Source organism: Sphaeramia orbicularis, chromosome 3 (genome assembly GCF_902148855.1).
Source record: "Sphaeramia orbicularis chromosome 3, fSphaOr1.1, whole genome shotgun sequence".
In the NCBI taxonomy this organism is placed as follows: domain Eukaryota; kingdom Metazoa; phylum Chordata; class Actinopteri; order Kurtiformes; family Apogonidae; genus Sphaeramia; species Sphaeramia orbicularis.
Genome location: NC_043959.1, coordinates 41,547,326 through 41,573,698, shown reverse-complemented (window position 1 = coordinate 41,573,698; position 26,373 = coordinate 41,547,326). Strand labels below are relative to the sequence as shown.

Below are 26,373 nucleotides of genomic sequence, written 5' to 3'. Positions count from 1 at the left end.
TCTAAAGGCATGATGATGAAATCCATAAGTTAATGTGTGTCTGGTCAAATGTGCATTTTGAAAGTTTGAGTACAACAAGTTTGATGCAGCACATTAGGTTCTTGTCGCCCTCTAGTGGCACAGTTACTCCATTCTATACAACTTGGATTTCCCCAAGAGAAATTCCTTGGTGTGAAAGTGCTTGTTTGCATGATGCCAGTGAATCTGCATTGGCTTTGCTGAATGAGAGAGGACATTTGCACAGACACTACTTCTGCCAAATTAGGCGAGACTTGTCCAGAGAGGCAGGGTGCCATTTGTGTAGCCTATTATGTTTGGCTCTGTTTAAATGTATGTGTGTGTTTGTTGAAGAATGCTGTTGTCCCACAGAGCTCTCTATAGGTCTTGTGTGCAGAATAAAGATCTGCATAAAAACAAAGGGCTCATTTGGAAATGGGCAGCTCGAACTCTAGCTTATTTTTGGGTGCAAATTGTTGTAATATAACATAAATGCCTGGGCTTTTTCTGCCCCATCTCCTATATTTTGAAACTTTGCAGAGTAGAAATGAGTAGTTACATTCTGTTTCATCACTCCTTAATGTGCTTGTGTCCCAGGATGAAAGAAACAACATTTTTCATTTGGGTCTTGGGCTGAAAGCAGGCAACTCTGCATTCAGTATGAGGAGAGTTTGACTTTTTAATAGAACTAATGAGTCAGTGTCTTATTTGCGGTTGTAAAATATAATTATTCATGTTCAGAAATCTTCACGATGCTTTCTTGTATCATGTGAAAAATTAGTTCTGTTGGATACTGTACATGTTTATTTTAGTGAATGACTTGGAGTCTTCCTGAGAACGAGACTTGGTGTAATTTCTCCTTGTGCTGATGGAGTGGGGGTGAGATGAGGCTGTTTACTGTTTAGCGCCATGTAATGAATATTAAATCTGATAGCTTAATAGATCATGTGCATACAATGGTGTTTTATCGCTTTGACACCGTCATTTCAGAATGTTTTGTTACTCTAAAATACAGTTTAATACTTTCAACATATTGCATTTGCTCAAAGGCTGATATCTTTATGTGTCTTCTGCCACTTTTGGGCACACATTTTGGGTTTATAAATGAAAACCTGCCAAAACACATCTTTAATCCATGTAAAATAAAATCTATCCAGCAACGGACCTGAGTCATTGCTCTGAGAGCTACCACTCAGTTGCATTTATATTTATTAATGCAGCCAAGAAATTTCTGTACACATCCACTAAAAACCCACTCTACAATTTATTTTCAAACATACACATTTGCACTTGCCCGTGGGCAGTTTTTCAGGGTGCATGTCTTGGATTTTCAAACTTTCCCTAATAGAAGACGAAGTGGTCATGTAAACTGGCTGCAATATAATCAAGTGCAGTTGCTTCCGTCTGTTAATTACTGACTATGGCATGTCTTAATCAAACTTTGCATTAGCACAGTGTAGATTGATTAAACATTAATATGCTAAATATTCTGATGAAAGTTAATGTGCACTCTAATATATGCACACATTCCGTACGTATGCCTGCACCCTTGCCTGCATGGACACGCGCATACACATGCCCGTACAGTACATTCAAATATCATCTCATTAATGGACAGACAGCTCTGATGGGAACTCATCTGCATATCATTATCATCATATTACTGAGCTTTTCCAATCAGTTACTAAATTAGCATTTGGATTAAAACCTCGCAATCATTCAGCGACCTTTCCAAAAACTGCATTATAATGCGTTACTAATGAACATATGCCACAAATGAAGTCTGTGCTCAGTCCAGTTGTTTTTGGATTGTTAAGTAATAATGCTTAAAACTTCAAAGAGGGAAAATGCCCCTATTTGGCAGAGATTTTATCAGAAAAATTTTAGAAGAATGTTTCCACTGTTTACAGAACTTTACTTAAAATACATTTATTATTTCCCTTATTTATTATACACTGTACTTAACCTGGCAAAATCCTCATTTAGATTAAAAATCTCCTTTCCATGACTGACCTGACCAAGAGAGAATTGGCCTGAATGTTTGGATTTACCTGTGATAACTCAAGAGTGACTTTAGAAAAGGTTCTCTGCTCACTGACTGTATAGAAATGCCACAGTGAAAATCTTTGTACAGCCCAAATACAAGAGGGGAAAGAACCAAGTCACTTAAAACATCCAACAGAGAAGTCTGCTTTGTCAACATGACCTGTTTTCCTCCATTGGAGGGCACACTTGAATAAGCAGTGGCACTGAAGTGAGCCAGAGCCATTTCATGTACACTCTGATCCTTTTACAGTAGAGGATCCACATCACTTTTTTCCAGACACATTCCCCAGATTTGTGGCTCACTCCCACCTGGCTCTGCTCCCAGCAATGTCCTGGCATTGCATTTAGTGTTGAGAACATTATGAAAAAATGCTCTTCATTTGAATTATTAGGTTGCAGATGACTGTTTCCTAACAAATGTCTCATTAATGCCTTCATCTGATAGCTTTTCCATTGCCACTTTACAGATCTGTTTGGAGTTTTTTGTTGATTTTGTTCTCTTACTACATTCAATTTTAATTTTACTGTGTGTGTTTCTACAACTTCTAATCCTTCTATATTGCATTTATTTCTGCTTTCATGATGTTTTTCCACCTCATTGCTACAGCTATGCACAGCAGATACTGTGCTCAAAAATAGAAAAATGTAATTTTGAGCCACTAGTATTTGTAACTTATTAAAATCTAGAATTGCTGCCTCTTCTTTCACAAAAAACTCAGCAGCTGTGATCTCACTGAGCCAAAGGGGATAGATGATGCTTCTGATCAGTTGTTTAATACTGTACTTTGGTATAATATGTTCTCTGTTTGCTTTTAATCATGCATGTTTTGCAGTGAAAAAAAAATCTCCTTTGACTTCTCCATCATTGGATTATCTGACCATTTAACTCTCCCTCCATCTGTCTTTCACTGTCTTACCCTTGTAACCTCTTCCCTATCTCACATCCCTTCTCTTCACTGTATTGCACTCACTCTTTTGTTTTCCTCTTGGATTTTTATCTTTCTTCCTTTTCTCCTTCCTGCTTTTCACTCTTAAAAAATCTCACTTAACTTTAAATGAAGTCACAGATCAGTGATTGATGATATCATGCACAGTCACTCACTAATACCACCACAGTTCATCTTATTTTGAGTAATATGGAGACTCTATGTTTGGAATTTTAAATACAAATATAAGTTATGCACATTTGTGTTTACACATTTGCATGCACATATCTGCATGACTGTGTTTGTGTGTGAGAAATGTCAGGGATCAGGATCAAATTCAGCATCTAAAGAAGTAGTGCTTGCTAATTGTGCTGCTGTGCATGCTCCTCTTTTGCACCCGCTGTAGTTTCTGGCTGTTTAGCGGCTCTTTGATCAGCAGATAGTGAGATGGTAGGGAGGCTGCTTGTGTTGCTTTCTCTGCCTGATGCACGGGTGGCTTCGCTACACATACTGCACACAGTGGGAGGCAGGACAGTTGGTATGTGTGTGTTGTGTGAACAGCAAAAATGTGCAAAAAAAATGAAAAAAATTATACATAAATACACAGAGAGAGGTACATAGACAGAGACAGGTCAAGGAAATAATTATTTTCTGTGAAAGAGAGTGTAAGGGAAGACGGAATAATTAGGTGTTGGTGGTAGTGGGGGGGTGGGGTAGGGGGGCAGTTAGCCTTCAATGAAGGAGTACGAACAGCTTTTACTGGCTGCCTGGCAGGGTCTTCTCTGATGTTTATCCTGCCTGTGTGTACTTCTAAACATTGCCTACAGCCACTACTGCTTCACAGCCAAGTTTGTGATCTCTCAGCTGCTCGTCAAAGATGGTTTTCCTTGTCTGTGTATGAACATTTATGCAGCTCTACAGCCTTTGCACTTTGCATCATTTCACAGAATTCAATCAACACACAGCAAGTGCATTGCATTAAACTGGACTGCCAAAAATATGTTAATCAATGAATGACACGAGAGACTGTTCTCTACATATGTTTTCATATCTAATAGAATAGAATAGTCAATGAAATTGATTATCCTTGAATTTGGCAAATAGTAAGGATCACTGATAGACTTTCTGTAGTAAAAGTCAATATCAAACGTACAAATAGCCCTCAAACTTAAATCAAAAATGCTTTTTACAGTTATCTAACTTAGGAATCCTGTTTTCTGATATACCCTCACACACCAAATGTTGCCTGTCCTCCAGTCAATAACAACCAATCTTCCTATCTGGCCATTAAAAGATAAGAAACACTGTCATTTATGGACAAATGTGTTCTCACAGATTTCCAATATAATCCATCTATAGCATGTTTAGGAGTGACTGCCTCTCATATTAGTTGCCATAAATCAACTTTATTTATTGACACACAGGGTAATGCAAATATAGCCGGGCATATTTTATGTCCTGAGATTTGTTATTGTACCCATTAAATAAATAAATCAACATTAGTTTCACAGAGACTCTGAGATAGCAGGATGGACATGTAACACATCAATTAGAATACAGTGGGTTGTATTACATATACATAAAATCTTCCCTAAATGTGCTCCACCCATAACATAAAAATGATAATATGATGTTCCATAAATTTCTTTGATCTAAGCCACTGGAAAATTAATTTAGAAGCTGCCCTTTCGCAGAAATTCTCTTTAAAGAACAGGTCTTCAAGGAGCAGTTGCTGGGTGAAGCAAATTTTTTTCTTTTCATTTTTACACAGCTGTAGTCCTGTCCCAAAGAGTAAGAAGCAAAACTAGCAAAATATCTCTAACCATATTCCTCAGTGGATATCAGACCTATCAAGAGACTGTCGGTGTGAGCTGTCATGTGTCTACATACATATCAAAGATCCCCCATGACATGGGATACAATGCTCAACATGTGAATTCATAAAGCTGAACTCACCAACCCTTGTTTGATCCAGAGTCTAATTAATTCCTTAAGTTCTTGTGTTTATTGGAGGGCAGTAGAGAGAATATGTGGTATGTGAGGAGAGGGAGTCTGTCTTTGAAGTGGTATTCTGCAAATCTCTTGAGGACCACCAAGCCCAAGGCTGGACTCAGGCTGTATGGGAGAGTAGCAACAACATATTTTCGCTTCAGGGCCAGAATCTGGGCTCACCATGGCCACATTTGCTCCAATCAATTACCACCATTATCTGTTTGTTTATCTGAAAACAATCTATTCCCTTCGAAATATCATGTCTCCAGTTGCCAAACTGTCAAACGAAAATGACTGAAAGTTTGCCTGAGACTGAACAGCAAACAAACAAAAAACCAAGCCCTTGCTGGTAGTGTTTGGCCCTAAAGTGGAATATGGGCTCTCAAAAATGAATTTCTTCAGTCCTCTGTGGGATGCCCCTCCCAGCTCTCAGTTCCTAACTACCTAATGAACTATCAGCTATCTATCTTCATTCCATCCGGGGCCCACTTGTCCTTCCCTGCAGACAGAAGTTACTTCTTGGCAGGTCTTGCTGAGGGGAATCCAAACCTCCTGGCTCTGAAGTAAAGGGCTGTATTCTTTCTAAAGTCATTTTGGGGGGAAAAGAAAAGATTTTCTAATGCTGTTTTTGCTATTATGGAAAGCACCATCAGTATTTGTGAGCATCACCCAAACAAATCCCCCAAACTGCAGCAAAGACTGAATTATGAAATCAAAATATGAACTATTGTTAATGTTTAATCAATCTGAATTTTGTTAATTCTTGTCTAGAACCGGAAGCTTGTGCAAAAAAACTGCTGAATTACTATTTATGTCTGCAATTCAGGACCCACCACAATTTATGCTCTATTCAAACTAACTGACAACAAAATACAAAAAATAATGAAATCTTTCAAAACATCAATATAATGCTTCAAAGGAAAAACAATCAGTCTGTTTTTTCACATAAATAAGATATATATTCCAGTTTTGGTTCCATGATGCATGTATCTTATGGTCTGGCTCTGCAAGGGGTGCAAAACAGTACAACAGTGTACTGGATGAACTGCTGAATCAGTTTTTCCCGTATTTCCTATTACATTTCATTTATAATGTTTGCACTTAGACAAGTGTGCCCACAGTTATAACTTTATAACAGTAATAACCAACAGTTGTCTTTGCAGGACAACATTACACCTCTGTAAGGGCATAATAATCCATCCCACTACAGACAGGTAAGAGTTAAATATATAGTTAGTGATCAATGTTTTCATTATATGCATTATGAAATTAAAATGTTTTTATGTTCTAAATACTGTGATATACTGTAAGCCTGCCAAATAAAACACATTTTCAGTCAAACTATCAAGCACTAGTGCAAAAGACTGAAACTACTGGTGTATAAAAATGATTATCACTACAAATGTGATTTCTCATAACAAGAATTGTTGCCACTTAAATGTAAAGTTCAGACCACCCACAGTTACACTTTGTTATTGATAATTCAGAATGTCTTCTTTGGTATAACATGTATGTTTTTAATCTCCTCTATACGAGCCCTTTGATTTATGAACTATGTATATGTAAATATATTGAAAGATGATTTTTAGTTTACTGTAATGCACACCTGTTGCTAACATTCAGACATCAGAAATAAGGTGTTGGCTGCAAAAGAAAAAAATAAATGCTCCTCAAAGTTAGTCTCTAAAAGCACTAGTGACACAGGATGGTTTCATAGTTTTCTGACATGCAATACTAACTTTAATGCTGGCATTGCAACTGAAATGTACATCCAGTTCAGTAAAGTTAGATTTTATTGCGGGGGAATATCAAATCAAGTAATTTAGGTAACTTTTTCATAAATTAATTTCAACAGACGAAAAAGAAATGCTTTATGCCCTTCTTTACATTCCAGCCACACACTGTAAACACAAGGTTTGAGCTTCCTAGTTGTGGATAGTTTTGCATGGATCGTACCAAGTTAACTCAGGGACTCCTCAGAGGCAAATCTGTCAGATTAATAATGTGCAGACTCAGATTACCTCTTTAGACTGTCAAAGCATTACAATGACTATGATTAAATGATATGTCACAATATGTTCCAAATAAAGAGTATTTTTCATGTTTAGTTGCCCTGCCCCTCACACACATCCCCCCTCCGCAGCAGTGGTCGGTTCCTCACTCCAGCTGATCGGCCCAGGATTCCCCGGTGGCTCTGTCCGTCGTTGGCTTCTCCAACACCTCAGCGTCGAGTTTAACTGTTTTTATTGTAAATATCCTGTGGCCGCCAGTGTCGGCAAGCCCCCCGTCATCCTGTGAAACTCTGAAGGATAATCTGACCGTGGTATTGACTCTGTACCTATTAAAGCCGAGGGATCTAAACGCAAAAACGAGGCCCTTAGTCCATCCCCGGATTCACCTGCTACGCGGAGAGACTCACGAAAGACCGACATGGGGGACACGGGGAGCGAGGGCAGCAAGCCTCCGACTAACGTAAACGTTATACCCCCGCGCTGTCCCTGTGGGTTCTGGGGGTAAGGCCAATAATCTGTCAAATGTCTTGGTTTAGGATGCTTTCTTGTCTACGGAAAGCTAGCAGAGTGGCTAGCCACTAGCTTTAGCAGCTCAAGCAGGGATGAGCTGCTCTCGTTGTTATTACCCCCCTCCCCATTGTTTTGTAGCTTTAGCTGCTAGCTAACACCAGCTGGCCTCGGTAACCTCCTGCAGACTCATGCAGAATGTGAGGAATGTAAGCTAAGCCTTCCAGGTGCTGTGACAGGTGTGACAGCACCGAGAAACCGGCTTATTTTGTGTGTTTTACAGTTTTAACCAAAGTAAAATATTACTTCTGTAGGATGTATCACAAAACGACTTGTGGAAACAGGAACTTATGTTTTCTTGTTAACCCTTAGAGAACTAGAACTATTTCTGTTGTGACATCTAAGAGATTTATCACTATTTATCATGTCATCCTCTGCAATTGTCAGAGAAAATAAGGTATTTTCCTATATGTAATTTACAGATGATGTAGATGTTTATAAAGGCTCAGAATAAATTCAAAGGTAATTATACCAGAACAGAGAAAACTAACTAGTTTTTTTTTTTTTTTTTTAACTTTTCTTCAATGATCAGTTGAACAAAAAAGCAAACACATATTTGTTAAATTACATGGGTTGATTTGCATATACTTATAGGATTAGTGAGCATTTTAGATCAATAGGTACTTTTGATCACTGGAATCTGTTTAGATCTTTCAGGGTTAACTGAATCTGAACTGGACTCTAAATTGGACTGTGGGCGCTTTAAAACCCCACTGTCCTGTATGACTGTGCAAACTCATTATTTATGTATGAGACACATATTAACATTGATTCAGAGGTGGCAGTATCAAAGATAATCTTTATCTTATTTTAATCTTATAATGAAGATGCATACTGTAAGCATCCCAGCTGCACTGAATATTTGCATGACGTTACAAACCTGTTAGTGTTCAGTGTGTGTTTGGTTAGGTCTAAATAGACTGGCTACTTTCTAAAATATTGATAAATATGCACAGTAAATGAGTCTTCCTGAACCAGGGTTTATTAGTGGTTTTTAGAGGACTTTTCCCAGAGTTTTTGAGGGAGTGACGTAAACAGATGACTGGTTTAGTGTTTCTCCCACAAGAAATTTTTCACTAAAGTCAATATAATTTTGGAGTTTTAGCCATTATTATTACCATGTCAGTGCACTAATATCTGGAAATACTTGAGTAGATCCAACATCTGAAAAGCTAAGACACAGTCCACTAGGGACCAAGCATTTGATCTTTGGGAGAGTTATTTAATTAGTTGGCATTCTTTACATTGATTTTACATTAATTTGGCTTGGGTGCTGCAGCTAAACCCTGTGTGTGAATGCTAAGCCAGGGTTACAGCATGATCTAGTTTATTGAGTGATGCGAAACCTGCAGCATTTTCTTTACAGTTATAAACAAATGAACATGTGTAGAAACCATAAATATGTAAACCATAAACTAAAACAGTGTCAGTCACAAAGTACATTTCTGCTATCATAAATGAAATTCCTAATGCTTTTTTCATATTGTACAGTGCTTGCTCAGGTCTTGAAAGTCTTAAAAACTATTGAAGTTTGTGAAGAATGCTGTTTTCCAGACCATGAAAAGTCTGGAATTTTGTGTGAAAGTCTGAATAAAGTATTGAAGAAAGTTTCTCTCATAGTTGAATTTTAGAATATGCTCAAAGGCACATAATCTTGGAAGATAAGAAATACAGTACATGAGGAAAGCATATAAAAAACTAGATATAATTTCATTCACCAGTTGACTCTGGAATGATTCCAGTGATGTTTGTGTGATATCCATGCACTTTTGTGATTTTCATATGTCTTGAAAATTGTTCTGTCACTAAAACATAATGTACTACGAATTATGCATTCATTCATCCATACATTTATTTAAATGAACTTTTCTACTACACACAACAGGTACAATCTCAACCAAAACAGTATGCATGAAAGTATAAAAGTACATAGAGTCAAGGTCTTGGAAAAAAACAACAGCAGTTTTGAAAAAGTGTGGAATTTTTTGTTTGATTGAAGAGCAAGCACCCTGTAATGGATCGATGACCTGATGTGTACAACATTAGAGAACTGTAGTAACCTGTACATTATTGAGGATCTAGATTTGAATAAAATCGGCACAAAAATTATGAATGAAAAAAATCTAATTACTATATTAAAGGTGCAGGAGGTGGTGCAATAGTGCTATCTCCAGATTTGTACTGTATATTCATATAATCTTAAAGGATATTAATATACAGGAGCCAAAATCATGGGAAAAATCTGCAGTTTCCTCCTATCTGTCCAAATCAAAGGGCTAATATAAGTGCAAATGATATAATGCTGCTGCTGGGAAAGAGATAACATTTTTGCAAGCTTCCCTGTTGAGCCATAGAGTAGAGCTGCAGAGTCATATAGTTATGGCTGTCACCCATGAATTTAACCCCTACCTGTCTGAAAATGTCTGTGATAAGCCAAAGTCTGCAGGGTAGATTCTCTACGCCCTGAAAACAGTGTGCTCAGGAATTGGTAGGATTCATGTTTCCTCTCTGACCAAAGTTAATTATGTAATTTTCACTCTGTAATGCGACAAAGCAATCAAACGTTGCAGCTTTATCACAGTATCATTACAACGCAAATTCTCTGCCAGAACATTGCATTAAAGTTTTGTCCAAGTTGTCCATTTACATACACCTCTGGAAAAAAATTAGAGATCACATAAACTGTCCCCACCTGAACCCCACTGAAAATAGCATTTTTGCACCAGAAGTGACATAAAGCACCCAACAACAATGTGAAAGACTTTTGGAGACCAGGCCAAGATGCATGAAAGCTTTGAAAATCAGGGTTAGTTCACCAAATACTGATTTCTCCTCCTTCGAAGTTAAAACCGTATTATGCTGTTAAGATGAGAATGAATGGCATGAAGACACTGATATTATTTTTATCTGGAAGGTCGACATTAGTTTCTTGAATAAACAAAAGAAATTAATGTGTATTTTAACCAAACACATACCGCAAAAGTGATCTTTTTTTTTTTCACTCTTTTACCACAGAACCAATACAGTGATGACATTGTTTTACATACTGTCTCTGCTGAGTGCTATAATTGTTTGTTTATACTTTTTTGTACTGTCAGAGTATTTGCCTTGTATTTACCCAGGCACTGATACAAAATTAATTCTTTATGCCTGTTGGTTTGAATTATGCTTTAATTAAATTAGTAGTTGCTGATGCATAATACTGGTAAATAATAATAATTAATGTTTTTTAATCAACTAGCTATGTTTGAAAATTGCAGACAATGAACATATGTCCTTAGCTGAACCTGTGTCTTCTAACAACTAATAGTAAAATCCTATGATAGCGTTCCCATGTTCCAAAAGTTTGCAATCATTGATGACAGTAGAAATAGCACTTGAACCTGGGGCAGGTTTGACCAAAAGTTTAGTAGAAATGACGATAATTCTGCTTCACTTAAACACAGGGTGATGCTCGGTGTCAGGGCACTTATCTCTGAATGTCTCTTTAGTTCTTACACATCTTCCATTTTCTTCTCTGTTTAAATAGGCACATCTACACATAGACCTTGTATGCCTGTGACTGACTCTTTGTGCCTTATATGCTGTAATTGCATCTGGCATTTAGCAGGAGATGTCAAATTAATCCTTGTACGTCCCTTTGCTATTCCCCCTGAGAGCAGCCGGCTTGATTGTCTTTGAGTAATCTTTGACTGTAAAAGCAAAGAAAGAAGGCAAAGGGAACAAGTTCATCCATTCCATTTGTTCCCTTTTCCTCGATATGGCATCAGAGAGTCGGTTTTGGACCTTTTAGTAATGACCCTGCTTCAGAGAGAGCTTTAGCTAAATGGAATATTGAATAATTTGGCAAACCTGCATTTACTTTGGCTTTTAAATGTTTACTATAATGAAACGAGGATATTTAAAACCTTGTCTCAGCTGTGTGATGCAGTGGAATAGAAAATAGAAGAATATATTTACCTGGTAATAGTATAAGATTTACAGTAATAAAGATTTAATTGTCACAAATATAGCAGGGTTATATTTCACATCTTTTAATATTAAACAAACAATGCTGTTTTTATGTGCACCTGCTCATTGTGCCACATGAATTCATTCATTTAGAAGTGTAGTACAGATTTAAGGCATGGATTTTCAGTTATGTTATGTTTGGATGTATATTATTTGACATTTTGGCTAAATTTAAGGATCAGTTAATCTGTTTTGTCAATGGTAGTTTACAGGACATATAGTCAAGAAGCAGATCATCATTAAAATAACTTGAGGGGAATGTTGGATTTTAGTTAGAGAATTGCTGTGTTTGGTACATAGTTACATGTTCACTATATTATTGAGAATTTAGCGGCATTACAGCATCCATGCATTTATTTTCCTAATTGCTAAATCTTCAGTAGGGTTGCCTTCACCCTATCTCATGTACCAGAAGGTGAAATTCGTCACAGGGTTGAGAATCATAGCAATAGTGTAAATATATGACTGACAGAGTGAAGTAACTTAAAAAATAAAAATAGTCACTATGCATTTTAGGAATTTATGGAACGCTGAAAAGGAGCGTACTGGCTAAAAATAACCACCATACAACACAGTGTTCATCATTTTAGGTTGTGCTCCAGATTTGACACTCATAATCAATACACCATAAATCAAAGTGTTAAGTCATCATCAGTTTTCTGATCTTCAGGCATCTGATCCACCTATTTGTCTCTATTTCTGGTAAATGGTCAGCTCTACAAGTAATAACAAAGACTTATGACTAATTCTGATTTTGTGATACTGCGAACATTATCACTTTCCATTTCTGTCTGTGTTTATGAAGTTTTTCTCTTTTACTGGCCGCGTACACTGTGTTTATTACAATTCAATTCCCTCAAACCATTTATCACCAATCCATGGCTGTGCTCTTTCGTGTCAGTCACACTGTATCACCAAGGTGATGGATCCATCTTCCTGTCTTGTCCAATCAGATAATCTCATTAGCAGCGGCAGTGGGCTGCCTATAAAATACACTGATTATGTTCACTCCGTTTAAACTTTGGCTGCCTGTGTGCTTACCCACTCTCACCCCTTTTACTTTCTTTAATTAATCTGTGGTTTGATTACGTTTAATTTGTAAGGTTGACAACAGGAAATGACTTGTTGTTTACCCATGATTGGCTTCCTCCCTGCCTGCGTCTCACGATGAGGTTTCTCCTCTATCCTCATTTCTTCCTTCCTCTTTTTCCCCTTTATACCCAAGACGATACAGCAGCAGACTGACAGAAAGCCCTCAGGTTGACTGCAGCTGACCCTACATTTAGAAATGGGGACAAAGGTGTGCAACGAAGCGCCCAAAATAAATAGAATGTGACTGATAGCAGCGACCGTCACGCTCAATGCGCAGACAGTAAGGACACCGGCTGGAGAGGAAATGAGAGGAGCCCTCTCAGAGGAAAGCCAGAGCCATCTGTTGTGAAAGAGATGTGCCCCTGAAATCAGAAAGGCTTCAGCAATCAGCCTCAAAATGGGAAGAATTTGGATCAAAGATTCTGATCAGTAAAAGAAAACACATGATTAGAAGTAAGATCATTTCCATTGATGTAAAAGGATTAGTCTACTAGTAGAGGTTTCACGTGGCTGGAAAGCATGTAAGCTAATGGGACTAGTAAGTTCTTGCTCCTCTGCATGACACTGGGTGAGGAGTCAATAAGCGGAAGTCCAATCGGATTTGCCCACTGGCTTCGCATCATATTCTGTTCATGTAGTTCTCTGAGTTACCAGCATGCTGTTTTGACTGCCTCTTAATTACAGATACCTGATAAGTAGCAACTGTAGAACCCATTGCTTTTTTCTGTAATACAGTATATGTTTTATTAGTTCACAGTGACTGTAACCTTTGACCTCTGGCTACGCAAGTCAGTCTGTTAAACTTTGAATCCAAGTGAACATGTGCATCAAATATAAATAAATTACTATGCACTCCTTAGAGATTGATAAGATAAGATAAGATGATAAGATAAGATAAGATATGACTCTATTCATTCCACCGTGGGGAAATTGCAGTGTTTGCAGCAGAAAAATACTGAAAATACTGAAAGTGCAGAAGGCAGACAGAACATTTAAGACTGAAACAGGAAATGTAAAATAATATCTGCTATTTAAATTACTTTCCTGTGCATACATATATATTATTTACATATTTGCAGTATGGTTACACATGATGTTGATATGCTGATATGATATGGGAGACTACTGTGAACTGTTGTATAGTCTGAAATAATAAGAATTTTGTAAGAATCGACAGAAATTACTTCACTGCGCCTTTAACCTTTGACCCTTTGCCATCATATTTTCAGTTCACCTCTGAGTCTAAGTTAACATTTGCTAAGATCCACAGCTCGACACAAAAGCCAAACCCCAGTTGAAGCTTCCTCTTAAGTGTTTTGATGTATAGATGTTGACTGCCTCATAGCATGACTGCTTTGGATCTAGTGAATAATTTAATACAATAGCCTGGATCACACTCCTCATCTTGAAATTTTCTGTACAACTCAGATCCCACATGAGGACTTAAGTCTCAGCCTGGTACAGAATCGTGTTAGTCCTGTCATGTTGATTGCTACTAGCATTTGACATGTGACATTGGATAATTGTGCAAGTGTTTGACGGGTATATTTTTTTTCTCTGTGTTCTTCAACTCAGGTCAAGCAAAACTATGAATCTCTGCTCAAAATGTTTTGCAGGTAAGTTCTCATTCTGTTTGATATTGTTTTTAACATTGACCTGTGCAAAGTGTTGTGGGGACCCTGGGAGAAAAAAAAGTCTTCATTGCTGCTTGCTCTTCTGGAAAGGCCTTTAGTGACTAGGGGCGTTTTCACACCTGTCAGTCCAACCTTTTTTTTTTGTTTGTTTTTTTCCCATAGAATATATTTGGTCCAGTTAGTTTTGCTGTCACACTGCAATTTTCAGAATAGACTAAATAACATTGCCTGATGTACCTACATCCTGTGGTGATCATCTAGGTGTGCTTCGTATGCTCTTCCGTTACTTTTATTTTAGGTAATTTTTTAACTTCTGTCTTTCAGTTATTTTTCTTCTTTTGTTTTAGTAGCATTGCATAATTTCCTGTGATTGGTTAGGAAGGCTTAACCAAGTATTTCCACCTTATAAATGATCCAAACCATCTGTTTCGTCCATTTTAATCCGGACCGAGACCACCTCATTTTGGTCTCCATCCTTGGTCCACAGAGTGTTGTTCACCTGAAAAAGTATGGATGTTTGGACCAAATGTACAAGGTGTGAAAGTGTCCAAGGGGTAGGTGAAGAAGTCTGAGCAAAAACCTTAAGGGTAAAGTTTAGTGTTACCCTCACCTCACCGAATTTATTTGACAAGCACTGATGCGGTTCCATTTTTACTGGTTTTTTTTTCTCCATTTCAATTCCATAGATGCCCTCAATTATGGTACATTTCTATTAGTAATCAATTGAGCAGAAAAGTGCTTAAGTGCTTAACATTTAATCAGAACTGTGTCAGTGTTCCACAGTCAATATGATGTTTGTGAGTAAAATTTTCCTCCTGCCACTCAAGTTAACAACCACCCATGCCCAAAGCTCATGATATATTCAGTTAAAATGCTCACTATTTTTTCCACAGATATTCAGAAGAAACAGCCAGATGAAGATTGTGCCCCAAAGGCCTCCTCAAGCTCCAGCAGCAGCCAAGCAGACATCTTCTGTAATGACACAAACAGCAGCATAAGTCAGTCCCTCATATCGATGCCTAACTCGTCAGAAAACCCGTTGCCATTAGAGACAGGCGTGGCATCTTTACCTGCTCAGGATGGTAAGAGAGTGAGTTAGAAATCAGTGTTAGTGGGTTTCCTTTTCAGCTCAGTCAGTGAACTACCAGCCTTTTTATTATTCCACTTCAGAGCTCATTGAGTGACTTACTCTTGCCTTCGGCCAAAGTTCATTAAAAGATAACTTTTTTTTCTCATTTTTCTTCCAATTTATGGAGTACTGAATGCCTTGGCTCTGAAAACAGCTTGAGTCCTATTACTTAAAGGCAGTGTAATGCGGTCTGTTTGATTTCTAATACTTTCTCTACACACTGAAGGAAAGCAAAAGTGTACCAGAATGCAAGTCCTAATTATAGCGGTCAAAGGGAGTGTAATGTCGCTCTCAGACAAAAAGGCATACATGTGTAGAATACTGCCTTCTTTCTGCTAAATGAAGGAGCAGCAGCTGCAGAGCCCCTGCCTTGGCTATATTTGTCCTCATTGCACAGATAGAGGGGGGACGTGAGGAAAGGGTAGGCATTCTGAAGTGAAGGTTTTAAGAGGACACCTACAATTGCCAGGGCATCCGTCATAGCTATACGGTGACAAGGTTATTTGTGGAAGCTGGTCCAGGCCAGAACAATAAAGTGGCCACCAAATAGATGTGTGGATGTTGTGGAGTAAAACCTCTCCATGACTCTACCATGACCTTTCATTAAAATTAGATTAAAATTAATATTATACAAATCTACATGATTATGTTCAGATTTTAACAGACAACTCATGCATGCATAAACAAAAAGTCAAGACTATATTTTCACTAATGAAATGTATTGACTAAATACCCATATGTAATCTCTAATATGTGTTAATGTTGTGATTCATGTAGGGATGTAGTTCTCAAGACCGGTCTCGAGAACTACATCACTACACAAGTGAAGTCATGAAGACCAATTTTTTTTTGTGGTCTTGGTCTTGTCACAGACTTAAATCATTTGGTCTCGGTCTTGTCTTGGTCTTGGCTCTTTTTGGTCTTGGACATAGCAGTCTCATTGGGATTTGTACAAAAACCTCATCATTTCGGAATAGTATCATTATTTATTATGCGCCCTCTTCAAATGCAACCAGTCAGATGCCTCTATTTTAAAAACATGTTGCATTATATGAAGTTTCTCAACGGACAATGCCAGCCCTCCACAGTCCACTAGTGATGTAGTTCTCGAGACCGGTCTCAGGACTAATTTTTTGTGCTCTCTGTCTTCTCACGGACTGAACTCATTTAGTCTCAGTCTTGTCTTGGTCTTGATACCCTTTGGTCTCTGCAGTATTTTGGTCTCAGTCTAGCTGGTCTTGACTACAACACTAGAGTCATGGTCACTGCTCTTAAGTACATCAAACATCTGAACATAAAGGGTGATCTTAAATATTAAACCCCAGAAGTTTTCAGTGTAGATAAGTTGTATTTAAACCAGGGTCAATAAACATACGACTTACCAAAGGGTCCAATCTGGCCTAGGGGGTGAATTTGCATTTTGCAAAAATTACACTTAAGAGATTAGATGTCAAGGTTGTCAAAGTTATTGTAATTCAGGGGACACATATAGCCCAATGGGATCTCAAATTAAATAAGAGCAAAATAACCTATAAGTAAGGCCAACTCCAAATGTTCTTCTTGGCTTAATGTGAAAAAGTAAAATTACATTATGAAAATATTTACAAAATATCCTGAAATGTATTAAGAATAATAAGTGCCATTTTAACAATGTAATGCCTGTTACTAAATGTTTTGGACATTTGTAGATCCACTGTGATCTGTAAGTTGTATTAATATTAAGCCGAGACATAATATTGTTGAAACTACACTTGGTTGTTCATATCATTCACATTTTCATAATGTGATTTTTACTTTTTTCACACTAAATCAAAGAAAATTTGGTGTCATGATTTCTAGGTTATTATGCTGTTAGTTTACTGGTCCGGCCCGGTTGAGATCTTATTGGGCTGTAAGTGGTCCCTGTACTAAAATGAGTTTCACACCCCTGATTTAAAGTTTTATCACAATACTTAGAAAATAAATTGCATTTAAGAGTAACACAGCCTCATCAGTCGAAGGTAATTTACAGGTTTTCACACACTGGTTTCAGTCTCTTTATTTTTATTATATGTGTGGGAGTGTTTATGTCCATCCTTATGTAATGTGCGTGGATTTTAAGACTTTTCTGCTGTTTGTAATTTTTATAATTTATTGTTGTTCCGTGACATTTCATTTTGTACACCTCTATGAGAGAAATCACTGGAAGACCCTGACATTTAGAGGTCTTTTTGAAAGAATATAATTTCAACAATTGTATTTTCTTATCCTGCTGCCTCTGACATTTTCCCATTCTCTCTTTGTCTTTCTCCTTTTTCTGACATCCTCCCATCTCACCTTCTTGCTTTTTCTGTGACTTTGGATCACTCCATTTTTCTCTCAGAGGTATCCAGCTCAGACACAGCCTACAGTGCACTCTCCACTCCCACAAAACGCTCCTTCGAGTCAGGTAACCTAACAGTGTCTATAACTGCGTTGTACTCTCCCTGTGTGCTTGTCATGTCCACTTGTCCTTAGATAGTGCATAAGGTACTAGGATGTCATCTTTTTGTGGGTATTTGGATTATTTGGCTTGTGGTGGGATGGGGAATACAGTTCACTTTTATGGGAGGGTTGTCGTGAAACATGAACAAAAAAAATGGCTATACTCCGTCCAATATTTCATGTTCCTATTTTTACTTTATTCATTTATATATTTATATTTTTATACTTAAGTATTTTATTTGTGTTTATACGTTCATCTGCTGTGACAGACATTGCTGTCAAACTAAATTTCATTGTATAATCATGTGCAGTGACAATAAAGAAACTATCCATCCAATGTGCTGCTTGTTTAAGGAAATATTCAGATTTCAAAATGTGCAAATTCATTTGAGAGACTGGAACAGACAACAAATATAACCATATTTATATAGTTGTTCAGGGCTTAATTTATCTCAGGTGCAGAAGGTAGCAGATCTTTAATGTATTAGAAGCAGACTTTTACTTTTAATTTCCTTTAACTTACTAAGTAGAAATATACCCATTTAGTGCAAAACTTCATTTTGATTTTGAGAACTGGCTTTTATTTTTTTGTTTTGACCTCAACACTGGCTATTATTAGAGATCCAGTTAGTAATTTACGCCCAGCTTCATCTGAGAAATTAGAAAAAAAAAAACTGGAGTATAGAAGGCATTAACTGTTTGAAATGGATTATTCAACTTGACTTGTTTTCAACAATTCGCAATTCATCCTTTTTGCTTTTTAGAATAATTTTGTTGAAAATATTTCTCTATTTATCTGCTCTATATAGTTTTAGTAAAGAAAGCTATTTGTGATCATATTTTGTCATTAGTCCAGTTTAAAAAAAATCTGTTCAACTTCTAAGATATTGTCTTTGGCCATATCACCCACTGATAAGAATGTAATAGAAGGCTAACATTAACCATATTTACTTGTGACAATTGAACATCTAAAAATGCATTGTTTAAAAAGGATATAGTTATTTTGCTGTTGATATATTGACAGGACAACTCGTGATAGACAGATCAGACAATCCCCAGATAGACTGAATATTAAGATGGACGCTACTTTGCTGTTTCCTCTAATTCTGCAAATACAGAAGCTGTAATGTTCCTTTGCTGATGTTTTTACAGTAGTGTAGCTTTCAGTCACCAACTTCTATGTCATCAAACAGAAAAATGAAATAAATAATAAAACACAAGCTGATTTCAAATATGATATGCAGACACAATCAGGACAATGAAAACTACCTAAAAATCAGAAATCATGTGAATGTATTTGGGGTTTGATTTTTATTTTGACCCATGTCCCATTGGCTAACACTGAGCAGACATGACTTATGATCTATACTGCACCCAGCGATTTGGAGTAGATCAAGATATTTCAGCTTCATTTTTGGGTTGTGGTCATTTCACTTATATTTATTCAGTGTACACTCAGTGAGATGCGTACATGATGATATTAGTTATTTGTATGAATATAATGTTTTTAGTTGTCATTAGCTGGCTGTGGAATTGTTAATGGAATCTTCAGGTGAAAACAACTGTGTGAAATGAAGATTGTGATTACAAGGACACATGCTGGTGTTGAATATTTACTGTTAGAAATGCTGCAGCTGATTTACAAGACTGGATTAAAAGATCAGGTTAAAAGGTGATGATTAAAACACTGCATACTGTCTTGTAGTGTTGATTTTCCATTATCGTATGTGCATGATATCTAACGTGTGAATTTTATTCCTCTGTCACCTAACTTACTGCCCTTACACACAAACTCTCAGACATGATTTAAGACAACTGCAAGAGGGGCCGCGGCTCAGAAACGGTGTGTGAACATGATGATCTCCTGTCTAATGCAGCAGGATCATGTGAGCAACATTCTAGAGCATACGTGCACACACAGCATCATTTAAACGTGGTGCTGGTGCTGTATCTGAACCCTGGATACCCTTGGACTTACACCGTCTTTTGTGCAACCTATTGAACTCAAACCTGTGCTCTGTCAATTGTCTTGCCGCTGTTTTGAAAAGTCCTATTGTAGCAAAACAAACAAAAAGGTTGCAGGTTGTTGACTCGTTTAAATTCAGTGTTTCTGCCGGTGTAAATTGGCCGCAGAGATTTAGCGGGATAACAAAAGGCAGGCAAGGAGGAAGCGGTTTGCACTTACACATGTACAGATGCACATACGCACACACATACAGTACAGGGATCGATGCGGGCGAGGGGGATCTGGCTGCTCGGCTTGGCCTAGTTCTCAGAGATTTATTGAGCGCTGATCTGCATTCGGCCGGGCCGGGGAAAAAGTCTGCAGGATTGATGAGAAAAGCTGAGTTGAAATTCCAGCCGGCCAGTGGAACTCTCTGCATGCTCTTCCTGTCTCAGGTGCAGGGTTGAATGTAATCTAATGCAAGAGAATCATTAATCTCCAAAGCACCTTTTATTTAACACAAAGAGGCATTTTTGTTCCAGCGTGCCTTCATCTGTTTCCTCACAGGTGCAGACCTCACTAAATCAGAGATGATGTCTTTATATATTAAATGAAAGTTGTTATGGAGCCTATTATTGGAGGTCCTATGTTTTCCTCTTAAAATTCTTGTCAAACCCAGAGTTCTAGGCGCACATGATATGAAGGCTTTTTGGATTATTACGTAGGGAGGGGAGCTATATAAAGAGGAAAAGGTCTGATTGTAGTTGTATAGTTGGATTCATTATTTAAATCTAGATAGTGGGTTAACTTTCATATAATGTCTTATGATTTCTTCTGATCTTGTTCACTCAAACGTATGAGGCTAATTAACTTGACATTTATAACTGCTCTGTGGTGAAGGTTAACTTGACTTGATGACAACTTGATAGTTGTTTTTTTTAGCTTGATATCATGTTTACTTCACTCAAGGAGGAACAATACACATATGCAAGTAATATGATAAAACCGTATTTACAATAATTAATGGTTATTTGAGAAGTAAAATGCACATCTCTGTATTATTCATTTCATGACGCACATAGAAATGGGATGGAGGAGTAATTATATAGACAGAACTGAGCTCAGTAGAAATAGATAAAAGTCTATTGATGTTTTACTGTCTGCTCGGGAGCTAATAAGGGCTTTCTATTCATTTTTCTCAAAGCCTATTTGAGGTGGTAGCGGATTTTCTTACTGCATTATCAGCAAATCTACAATTGCTGTGCTTTTGGAAGACATATAAAATATGTTAAATGTAAAGTGCATACAGTAGTTAACACATTTAATTAACTTTTGTATGTGTTTGCACTTGTGTGTTCCAGCCTCTGAATCAGAAAGTGATGTTTCACCTGAAAAGCGAGCGAGAGTGGGTGAGGTGTCAGAGGGCGACCAGTCTTCATCATCATTTTCATCTTTCTCTGCATCATCATCTTCGTCTCGCAGTGGTTCTAAACAGCGGAGCCGCAAACGTTGCCATCGTTGCCAAACCAAACTGGAGCTGGTACAGCAAGAGTTGGGCTCCTGTCGCTGTGGTACGATTATGCACTTCTTTACACATGTATAAACGACAGCACATACAGTCCATGCATGAGGCGACATATAAATACATGCATGGACACAGAGTTCATATGAATAGAAGTGATATTTGTTAGAAGTCACCACTTTCACAGTTAAAAGCAAAAACCTAATTCAGTGTTTCCTTATTGTGGTGTTTATCCTAGAATTATTGTGGGTAGCACTGAGAACATAAAGTAACAAATAATTGCTGCTACTGTCAATAGTGGCCTCAGTAATATAAGTATACTCATTAGTTAAGTTGGTCATAGTTTTGTGAATAATCCAGCACAATGGAATACCACCTGTACATGTGTTTGTGTGTTGACAGAAATGTCAATGGCCAAAGTGCTTTTGCTGGCCTTGGGGGACTGTTATAGAGTGTTCCACATTGCACATAAAACATAAGCCAATTACCACAAACACTAATGCAGTTTAAACCAATACTTGGCTTGGTAATCAAGTTGTTTGCATACAAATTAAAGTACTTAAAAAGTCACTGCTCTTCGCTGCTTAAAGACCGTCTGCTTAAACCCACGCCATCATTTCTAAATTGGAAATTGACTCTCCGTTTTTCCGCTAGGCACTAGGTAATGGATGGGCCTTCCTTCCGTAATAGTCAAATGCCCTACTATAAAAACATACTTTTTACAGACTGAAAGGGAAATGGTAGCAATTATAGTGATTTCTGACTTTTGCAGTAATTGCAGATTACTTTACTAATGGTGCTGCAGAATGTTTCGCAGTGTAAGCCAAGAAGGTGTGATAATGACTTGAAAGCATAGATTCCTTTCATATTGTAAGTAGAGAAGATAAAAGATAGCTCCAGCTGAGTATCTGATCCAATGTTGTCACGCTAAGTAATGCTAATGTTCATTTACTTCGTCTTTGGATGACATGGTGTAAAGGCACTGAGGTCAAAACGGCTAACGCAATTGTTCAGGTCGTCTGAAAGGGAGACCCAACAAAGCCAGACCTTATTGTGCACTTCCAATATCCCTTTCATTCTGCAAGCAGTGGCCTTAAAGTTTCTATCAGGAGAGGCCCTAGTACGACTGCTATTCAATACAATTAACTCTAACAACAAACAGCGTTTTGCACTCTCAGCTTTAGATTTGTTGTGTTGCAACTGGTTAACCACTTGATTTGGATTAGTTTATGCAGTATGACCAAATGCTGTCTTACTATTGATGTATTTAATCATCTGTTTATTTTTTCAGTAAAAATTTATGCTTTATTCCAGTACTTTTAGCCCTTTGCTCTTTTGAATATTCACTCATTAACGTTTGTAGACCTCCTATACACACACAATATGATAATACCACTTTTATAATAGTGTTATGATATTAACAACATGTCAGAAGTTTATGCATGGAAGTTGTTTCTTCAGTCACCTTTGTGTTGAGGTAAAATGAATACATTTTCTTACTTTTTCATACAATAAAAACATTCACATTATTTTATTATATTACATAGAAGCCTTTTCAAATCTTCACTTTTTTCATTTCTACTTTAAAATTCTGTTTCAGAGGTATCTGTAAAAAAAATACCAGTAAGATTAGTGGGGAACAAAACCACAGCTACTATTTAAAGCATAATAAAAATTATCCTTCAGTATTGCATTAAAAGTTTCTATTCCCAGTATTAACTCCACTGGTGTGGGGCAGTGTCTGGTGTGTAGTCCTTAGCAGCACAAGTAATATAAATATTACACAACTTTCCTCCCTCTTTACTATTCCTACATGCTGTCATCACATAGGTTTTAATTGCATGGCAACTGCTGTCAAACTGGGCTTTTAATCACTGCTCAGCGAATGCCAGTATTGTTATTATATGTATTAATGAATGAATTTAAGACGGGGAGCGCTAACAAGCCTCTCTGAGCTTAACAAGCCCCCTATAGTGGCAGGGCCTTTTGTTGAGTGTTCTACAGTACAGACACACAGTCAATGAGAGAGATGAGGGGTGTCTGACTGTGTTGAATGAAGTCGTAAGAGGAAGCTATCAACTAGAATGTCTTCTCTGGTAACAGGACATTTCACAAATGCACGGCTACAAAGCAATAAATGTTATCTGTCCTTGTCAGTTTGTAAATGCTTGCAGTTTCTGGCTGATATTTTACAAGCTATACTTGCATCTAAGCTATTACCAGACAACAGATCTCTTGTATGCAAACACACATGAATATTTATCCTTTTTCTTCAGTCTTATCTCAAGCTTTTATGGGTCGTTTTATGGTTTCTATTTCTATGACTTCTACACAGAGATATATTTTTTATTGTTTGTGTCTCTTGTGTTCTTTTCTGTCCTGTTTATCCCTCATATTGCTTAGGTTTCATCTGCCCAAAAGTGTCAGTAAAGTTTGAACATTTACTCAACTTACAATAACCACGATGCCTCTGTTTCACCCATACCCTGCACCCTTCCTCTAGGTTACGTCTTCTGTATGCTCCATCGGCTCCCAGAGCAACACGAGTGTCTGTTTGATCACCTTGGCCGCGGTCGCCAGGAGGCCGTCCTTAAGATGGTCAAGCTTGATCGCAAGGTGGGTCGCTCATGCCAGCGCATCGGAGAGGAGTGCTCTTGAGCGACCTCTTGAATCTCGCCGTTCAGATGGTATCTCGGCACCAACAGGGATTGTTTTTTTTTTTTTTTTCTCTTTTTTTTTTTTTTTTCAGGATTTTGACAGGTTTTCTCCACAAAAAAAAAGACATTTTTATTTTGAAGTATGTTCACTCTTCTTAAATCCCACTATATTCCCTGCTTTTGTTGGCTTGATCACATCCCTGCCGCTGAGATGCCTTTTGGATACTTCAAACCCAGGAATGAAAGAACAATAAAAAGCAAAGGAATTCACTTCTCTTTTTTATGGAAATTCCTGACTACACAAGAATGAGTGCAGAAAAAATTGAATACAAGGATGTAGAGAAGAAATACAATGCTTTATACAAATGTTTGTCCCAGAAGCCAGTTTAAGACTGTACTATTTACCTCAAAAAAAAAAGAAAAAAAGAAAAAAAGAATGAAAACCAGGCAAAGGAGGAGGAAGGGATGGCTACCCTTTGTGTACACTTTTACTTTACCTCAAAAGTCAGACAGAGCTACTCTGCACCAAGCCTGAACTTTGTGGAGCAAACCCAGCTATCCAGCCTCAGTTGAAGTCAGTGTCTTACCCTCCGATCGTTCACCAACTCTAATCTTAAACCCGACAGAAACCCAACCTGTTAATCATCCATCTCAGGTTATCAGGATATTAAAGCCCAATCCTCCTACCAATGTTTTTCTGCTAAGGAGCACTTTTTCCTCCATTGTTCGTTAAAAGATGATACTGCAGATGTTCCTGCATCATTGCGAACACCACCGTGGACGTTACTGCAAGTCCAAGCATGAGCTGGACTCTTAACACACACTGCGCTTGTGGGACCGGTGAGCTGGTGTTCCTTGGATTTCACATGGATCTGTCTTCACTTTGGGGAAAGTTGTTGAGGATTTTCTCTGTCTTCCTCTTTTTTTTTTTTTTGTCCTGATCCAATTCTTCTCAGCTGTCTCACACAAACACACACCATCGCACATACAGTCGCATCTTTCACCATGCAGACTGTATGTGTCAGATGTGTCGAAACTTCAGGACAACATGACAGACATTGAATTGTTTTCACTTTTCAAATCGGACCCAGAATGTCTACATCGTACATGTTCACATATTAATGTACTTTTTGCAAATGCACACACTCATATTTTTATGCTGTTTTCTGTACGATCAGATATTGCTGTACCCTTTGAGTTCAGACTGAAATTGCGATGGCAGCGCGTGGTCCCGTTTTGGATGGTGACAGTTGCTATAGTTCGGTCGTTCATAATGTCCGCTCCAATTATCCATGTTTCTATAGTAATTTTTAGCTTAATATGAAACATGTTTCATAATTTGGGTTTTCATTTCTTTTCCCAACACGTCGGTGTCCCTCCCTACATCAATATCCCATGTTTTGATTTCCAGCTAGCATGATGAGCTCACATGCATTCTCCTCCTTCTGCCTTTCTCTTCCGTTGGCTCATCTTTCCAAATATTGATTGCTCTATTTTTCTTTATTTCCCCCCTCTCTGTCTTCCCTCCTCCCTCTTTCATGTAGTAGATGACGGAATAGGGAGTTGGTGACTGATGTGAACAGAAGCTGAAAGTTAAATTCATCACATTATTGCTTTCAAATGTTCTCTGGTGGATTAAAGAATGAACAAGCAGAAAATGCATAATAAATGAGTCTTCTGTATGTAATGAAAAACCTTATTTAACCCCCTTTTTACGTTACAGAATTACTTATACTTTAGTTTAGAGCTGCAATTTTTGGCTGTAATGTGGTATAACATGGGATGGTTAATATGGGAGCTCTATAATTTTTGTTTTCTTTGCTTTTACTATTTGCCTCCTCTTTCATTTACTGAGAAAGAATAAACTGGATTAGACAAAGTGTGAATATGTCCTTGTGTACTTATTGTTGGCACTGTGGTCAAACAAATTGTAAAAATATAAAAGAAATCACAGAAGTGTAGCGCTACCAATGGACCAGTTTGGCTTTTTGTTTTCCTTTCAGTCGAGTGAGGTGAGCACACACTTTTACCATGTTTGTTTCAGTGCATGTACAGTTTATGTTACTGAGTAAAAGCAGAAACCTTCCACGTTTTGTTGGCTCTCTGCCACGTCCTAACATCTTGTCAATTTTTTATAGTGATGTTAATGTCTGTTTACTGCTCACAGAGGGCTGTTATAAAGCTACTCTCATTTACTTGGCAAATCTGTTTGTGTGCTTATTTGCTAAAGGAGAATTTTTACTAAAGGGTCTCCTGGTAGAAGCAGTGGATATCGTGAGTCAACTGCACTAATTACAGATGGGGAAAAAAAAGACAACACGTGATGCCATTATCTAAAAGCACATGAGTAAGAGTTTGGATATTTACAGAACTTTGCTAA

The 26,373-nt window shown here is 37.6% G+C and overlaps 1 protein-coding gene across 1 annotated transcript; it reads left to right on the top strand.

Moving 5' to 3' along the window:
* Window positions 1-7,122: 7,122 nt before the first annotated feature.
* LOC115412159 (AN1-type zinc finger protein 3-like) lies at window positions 7,123-25,879 on the top strand. Its single transcript, XM_030124493.1, has 6 exons — window positions 7,123-7,474; window positions 14,219-14,259; window positions 15,171-15,359; window positions 17,769-17,834; window positions 21,176-21,385; window positions 23,840-25,879. The coding sequence occupies exons 1-6, from the start codon at window positions 7,392-7,394 to the stop codon at window positions 23,992-23,994; spliced, it is 744 nt and encodes a 247-aa protein (XP_029980353.1). The 5' UTR covers window positions 7,123-7,391; the 3' UTR covers window positions 23,995-25,879.
* Window positions 25,880-26,373: the final 494 nt, after the last annotated feature.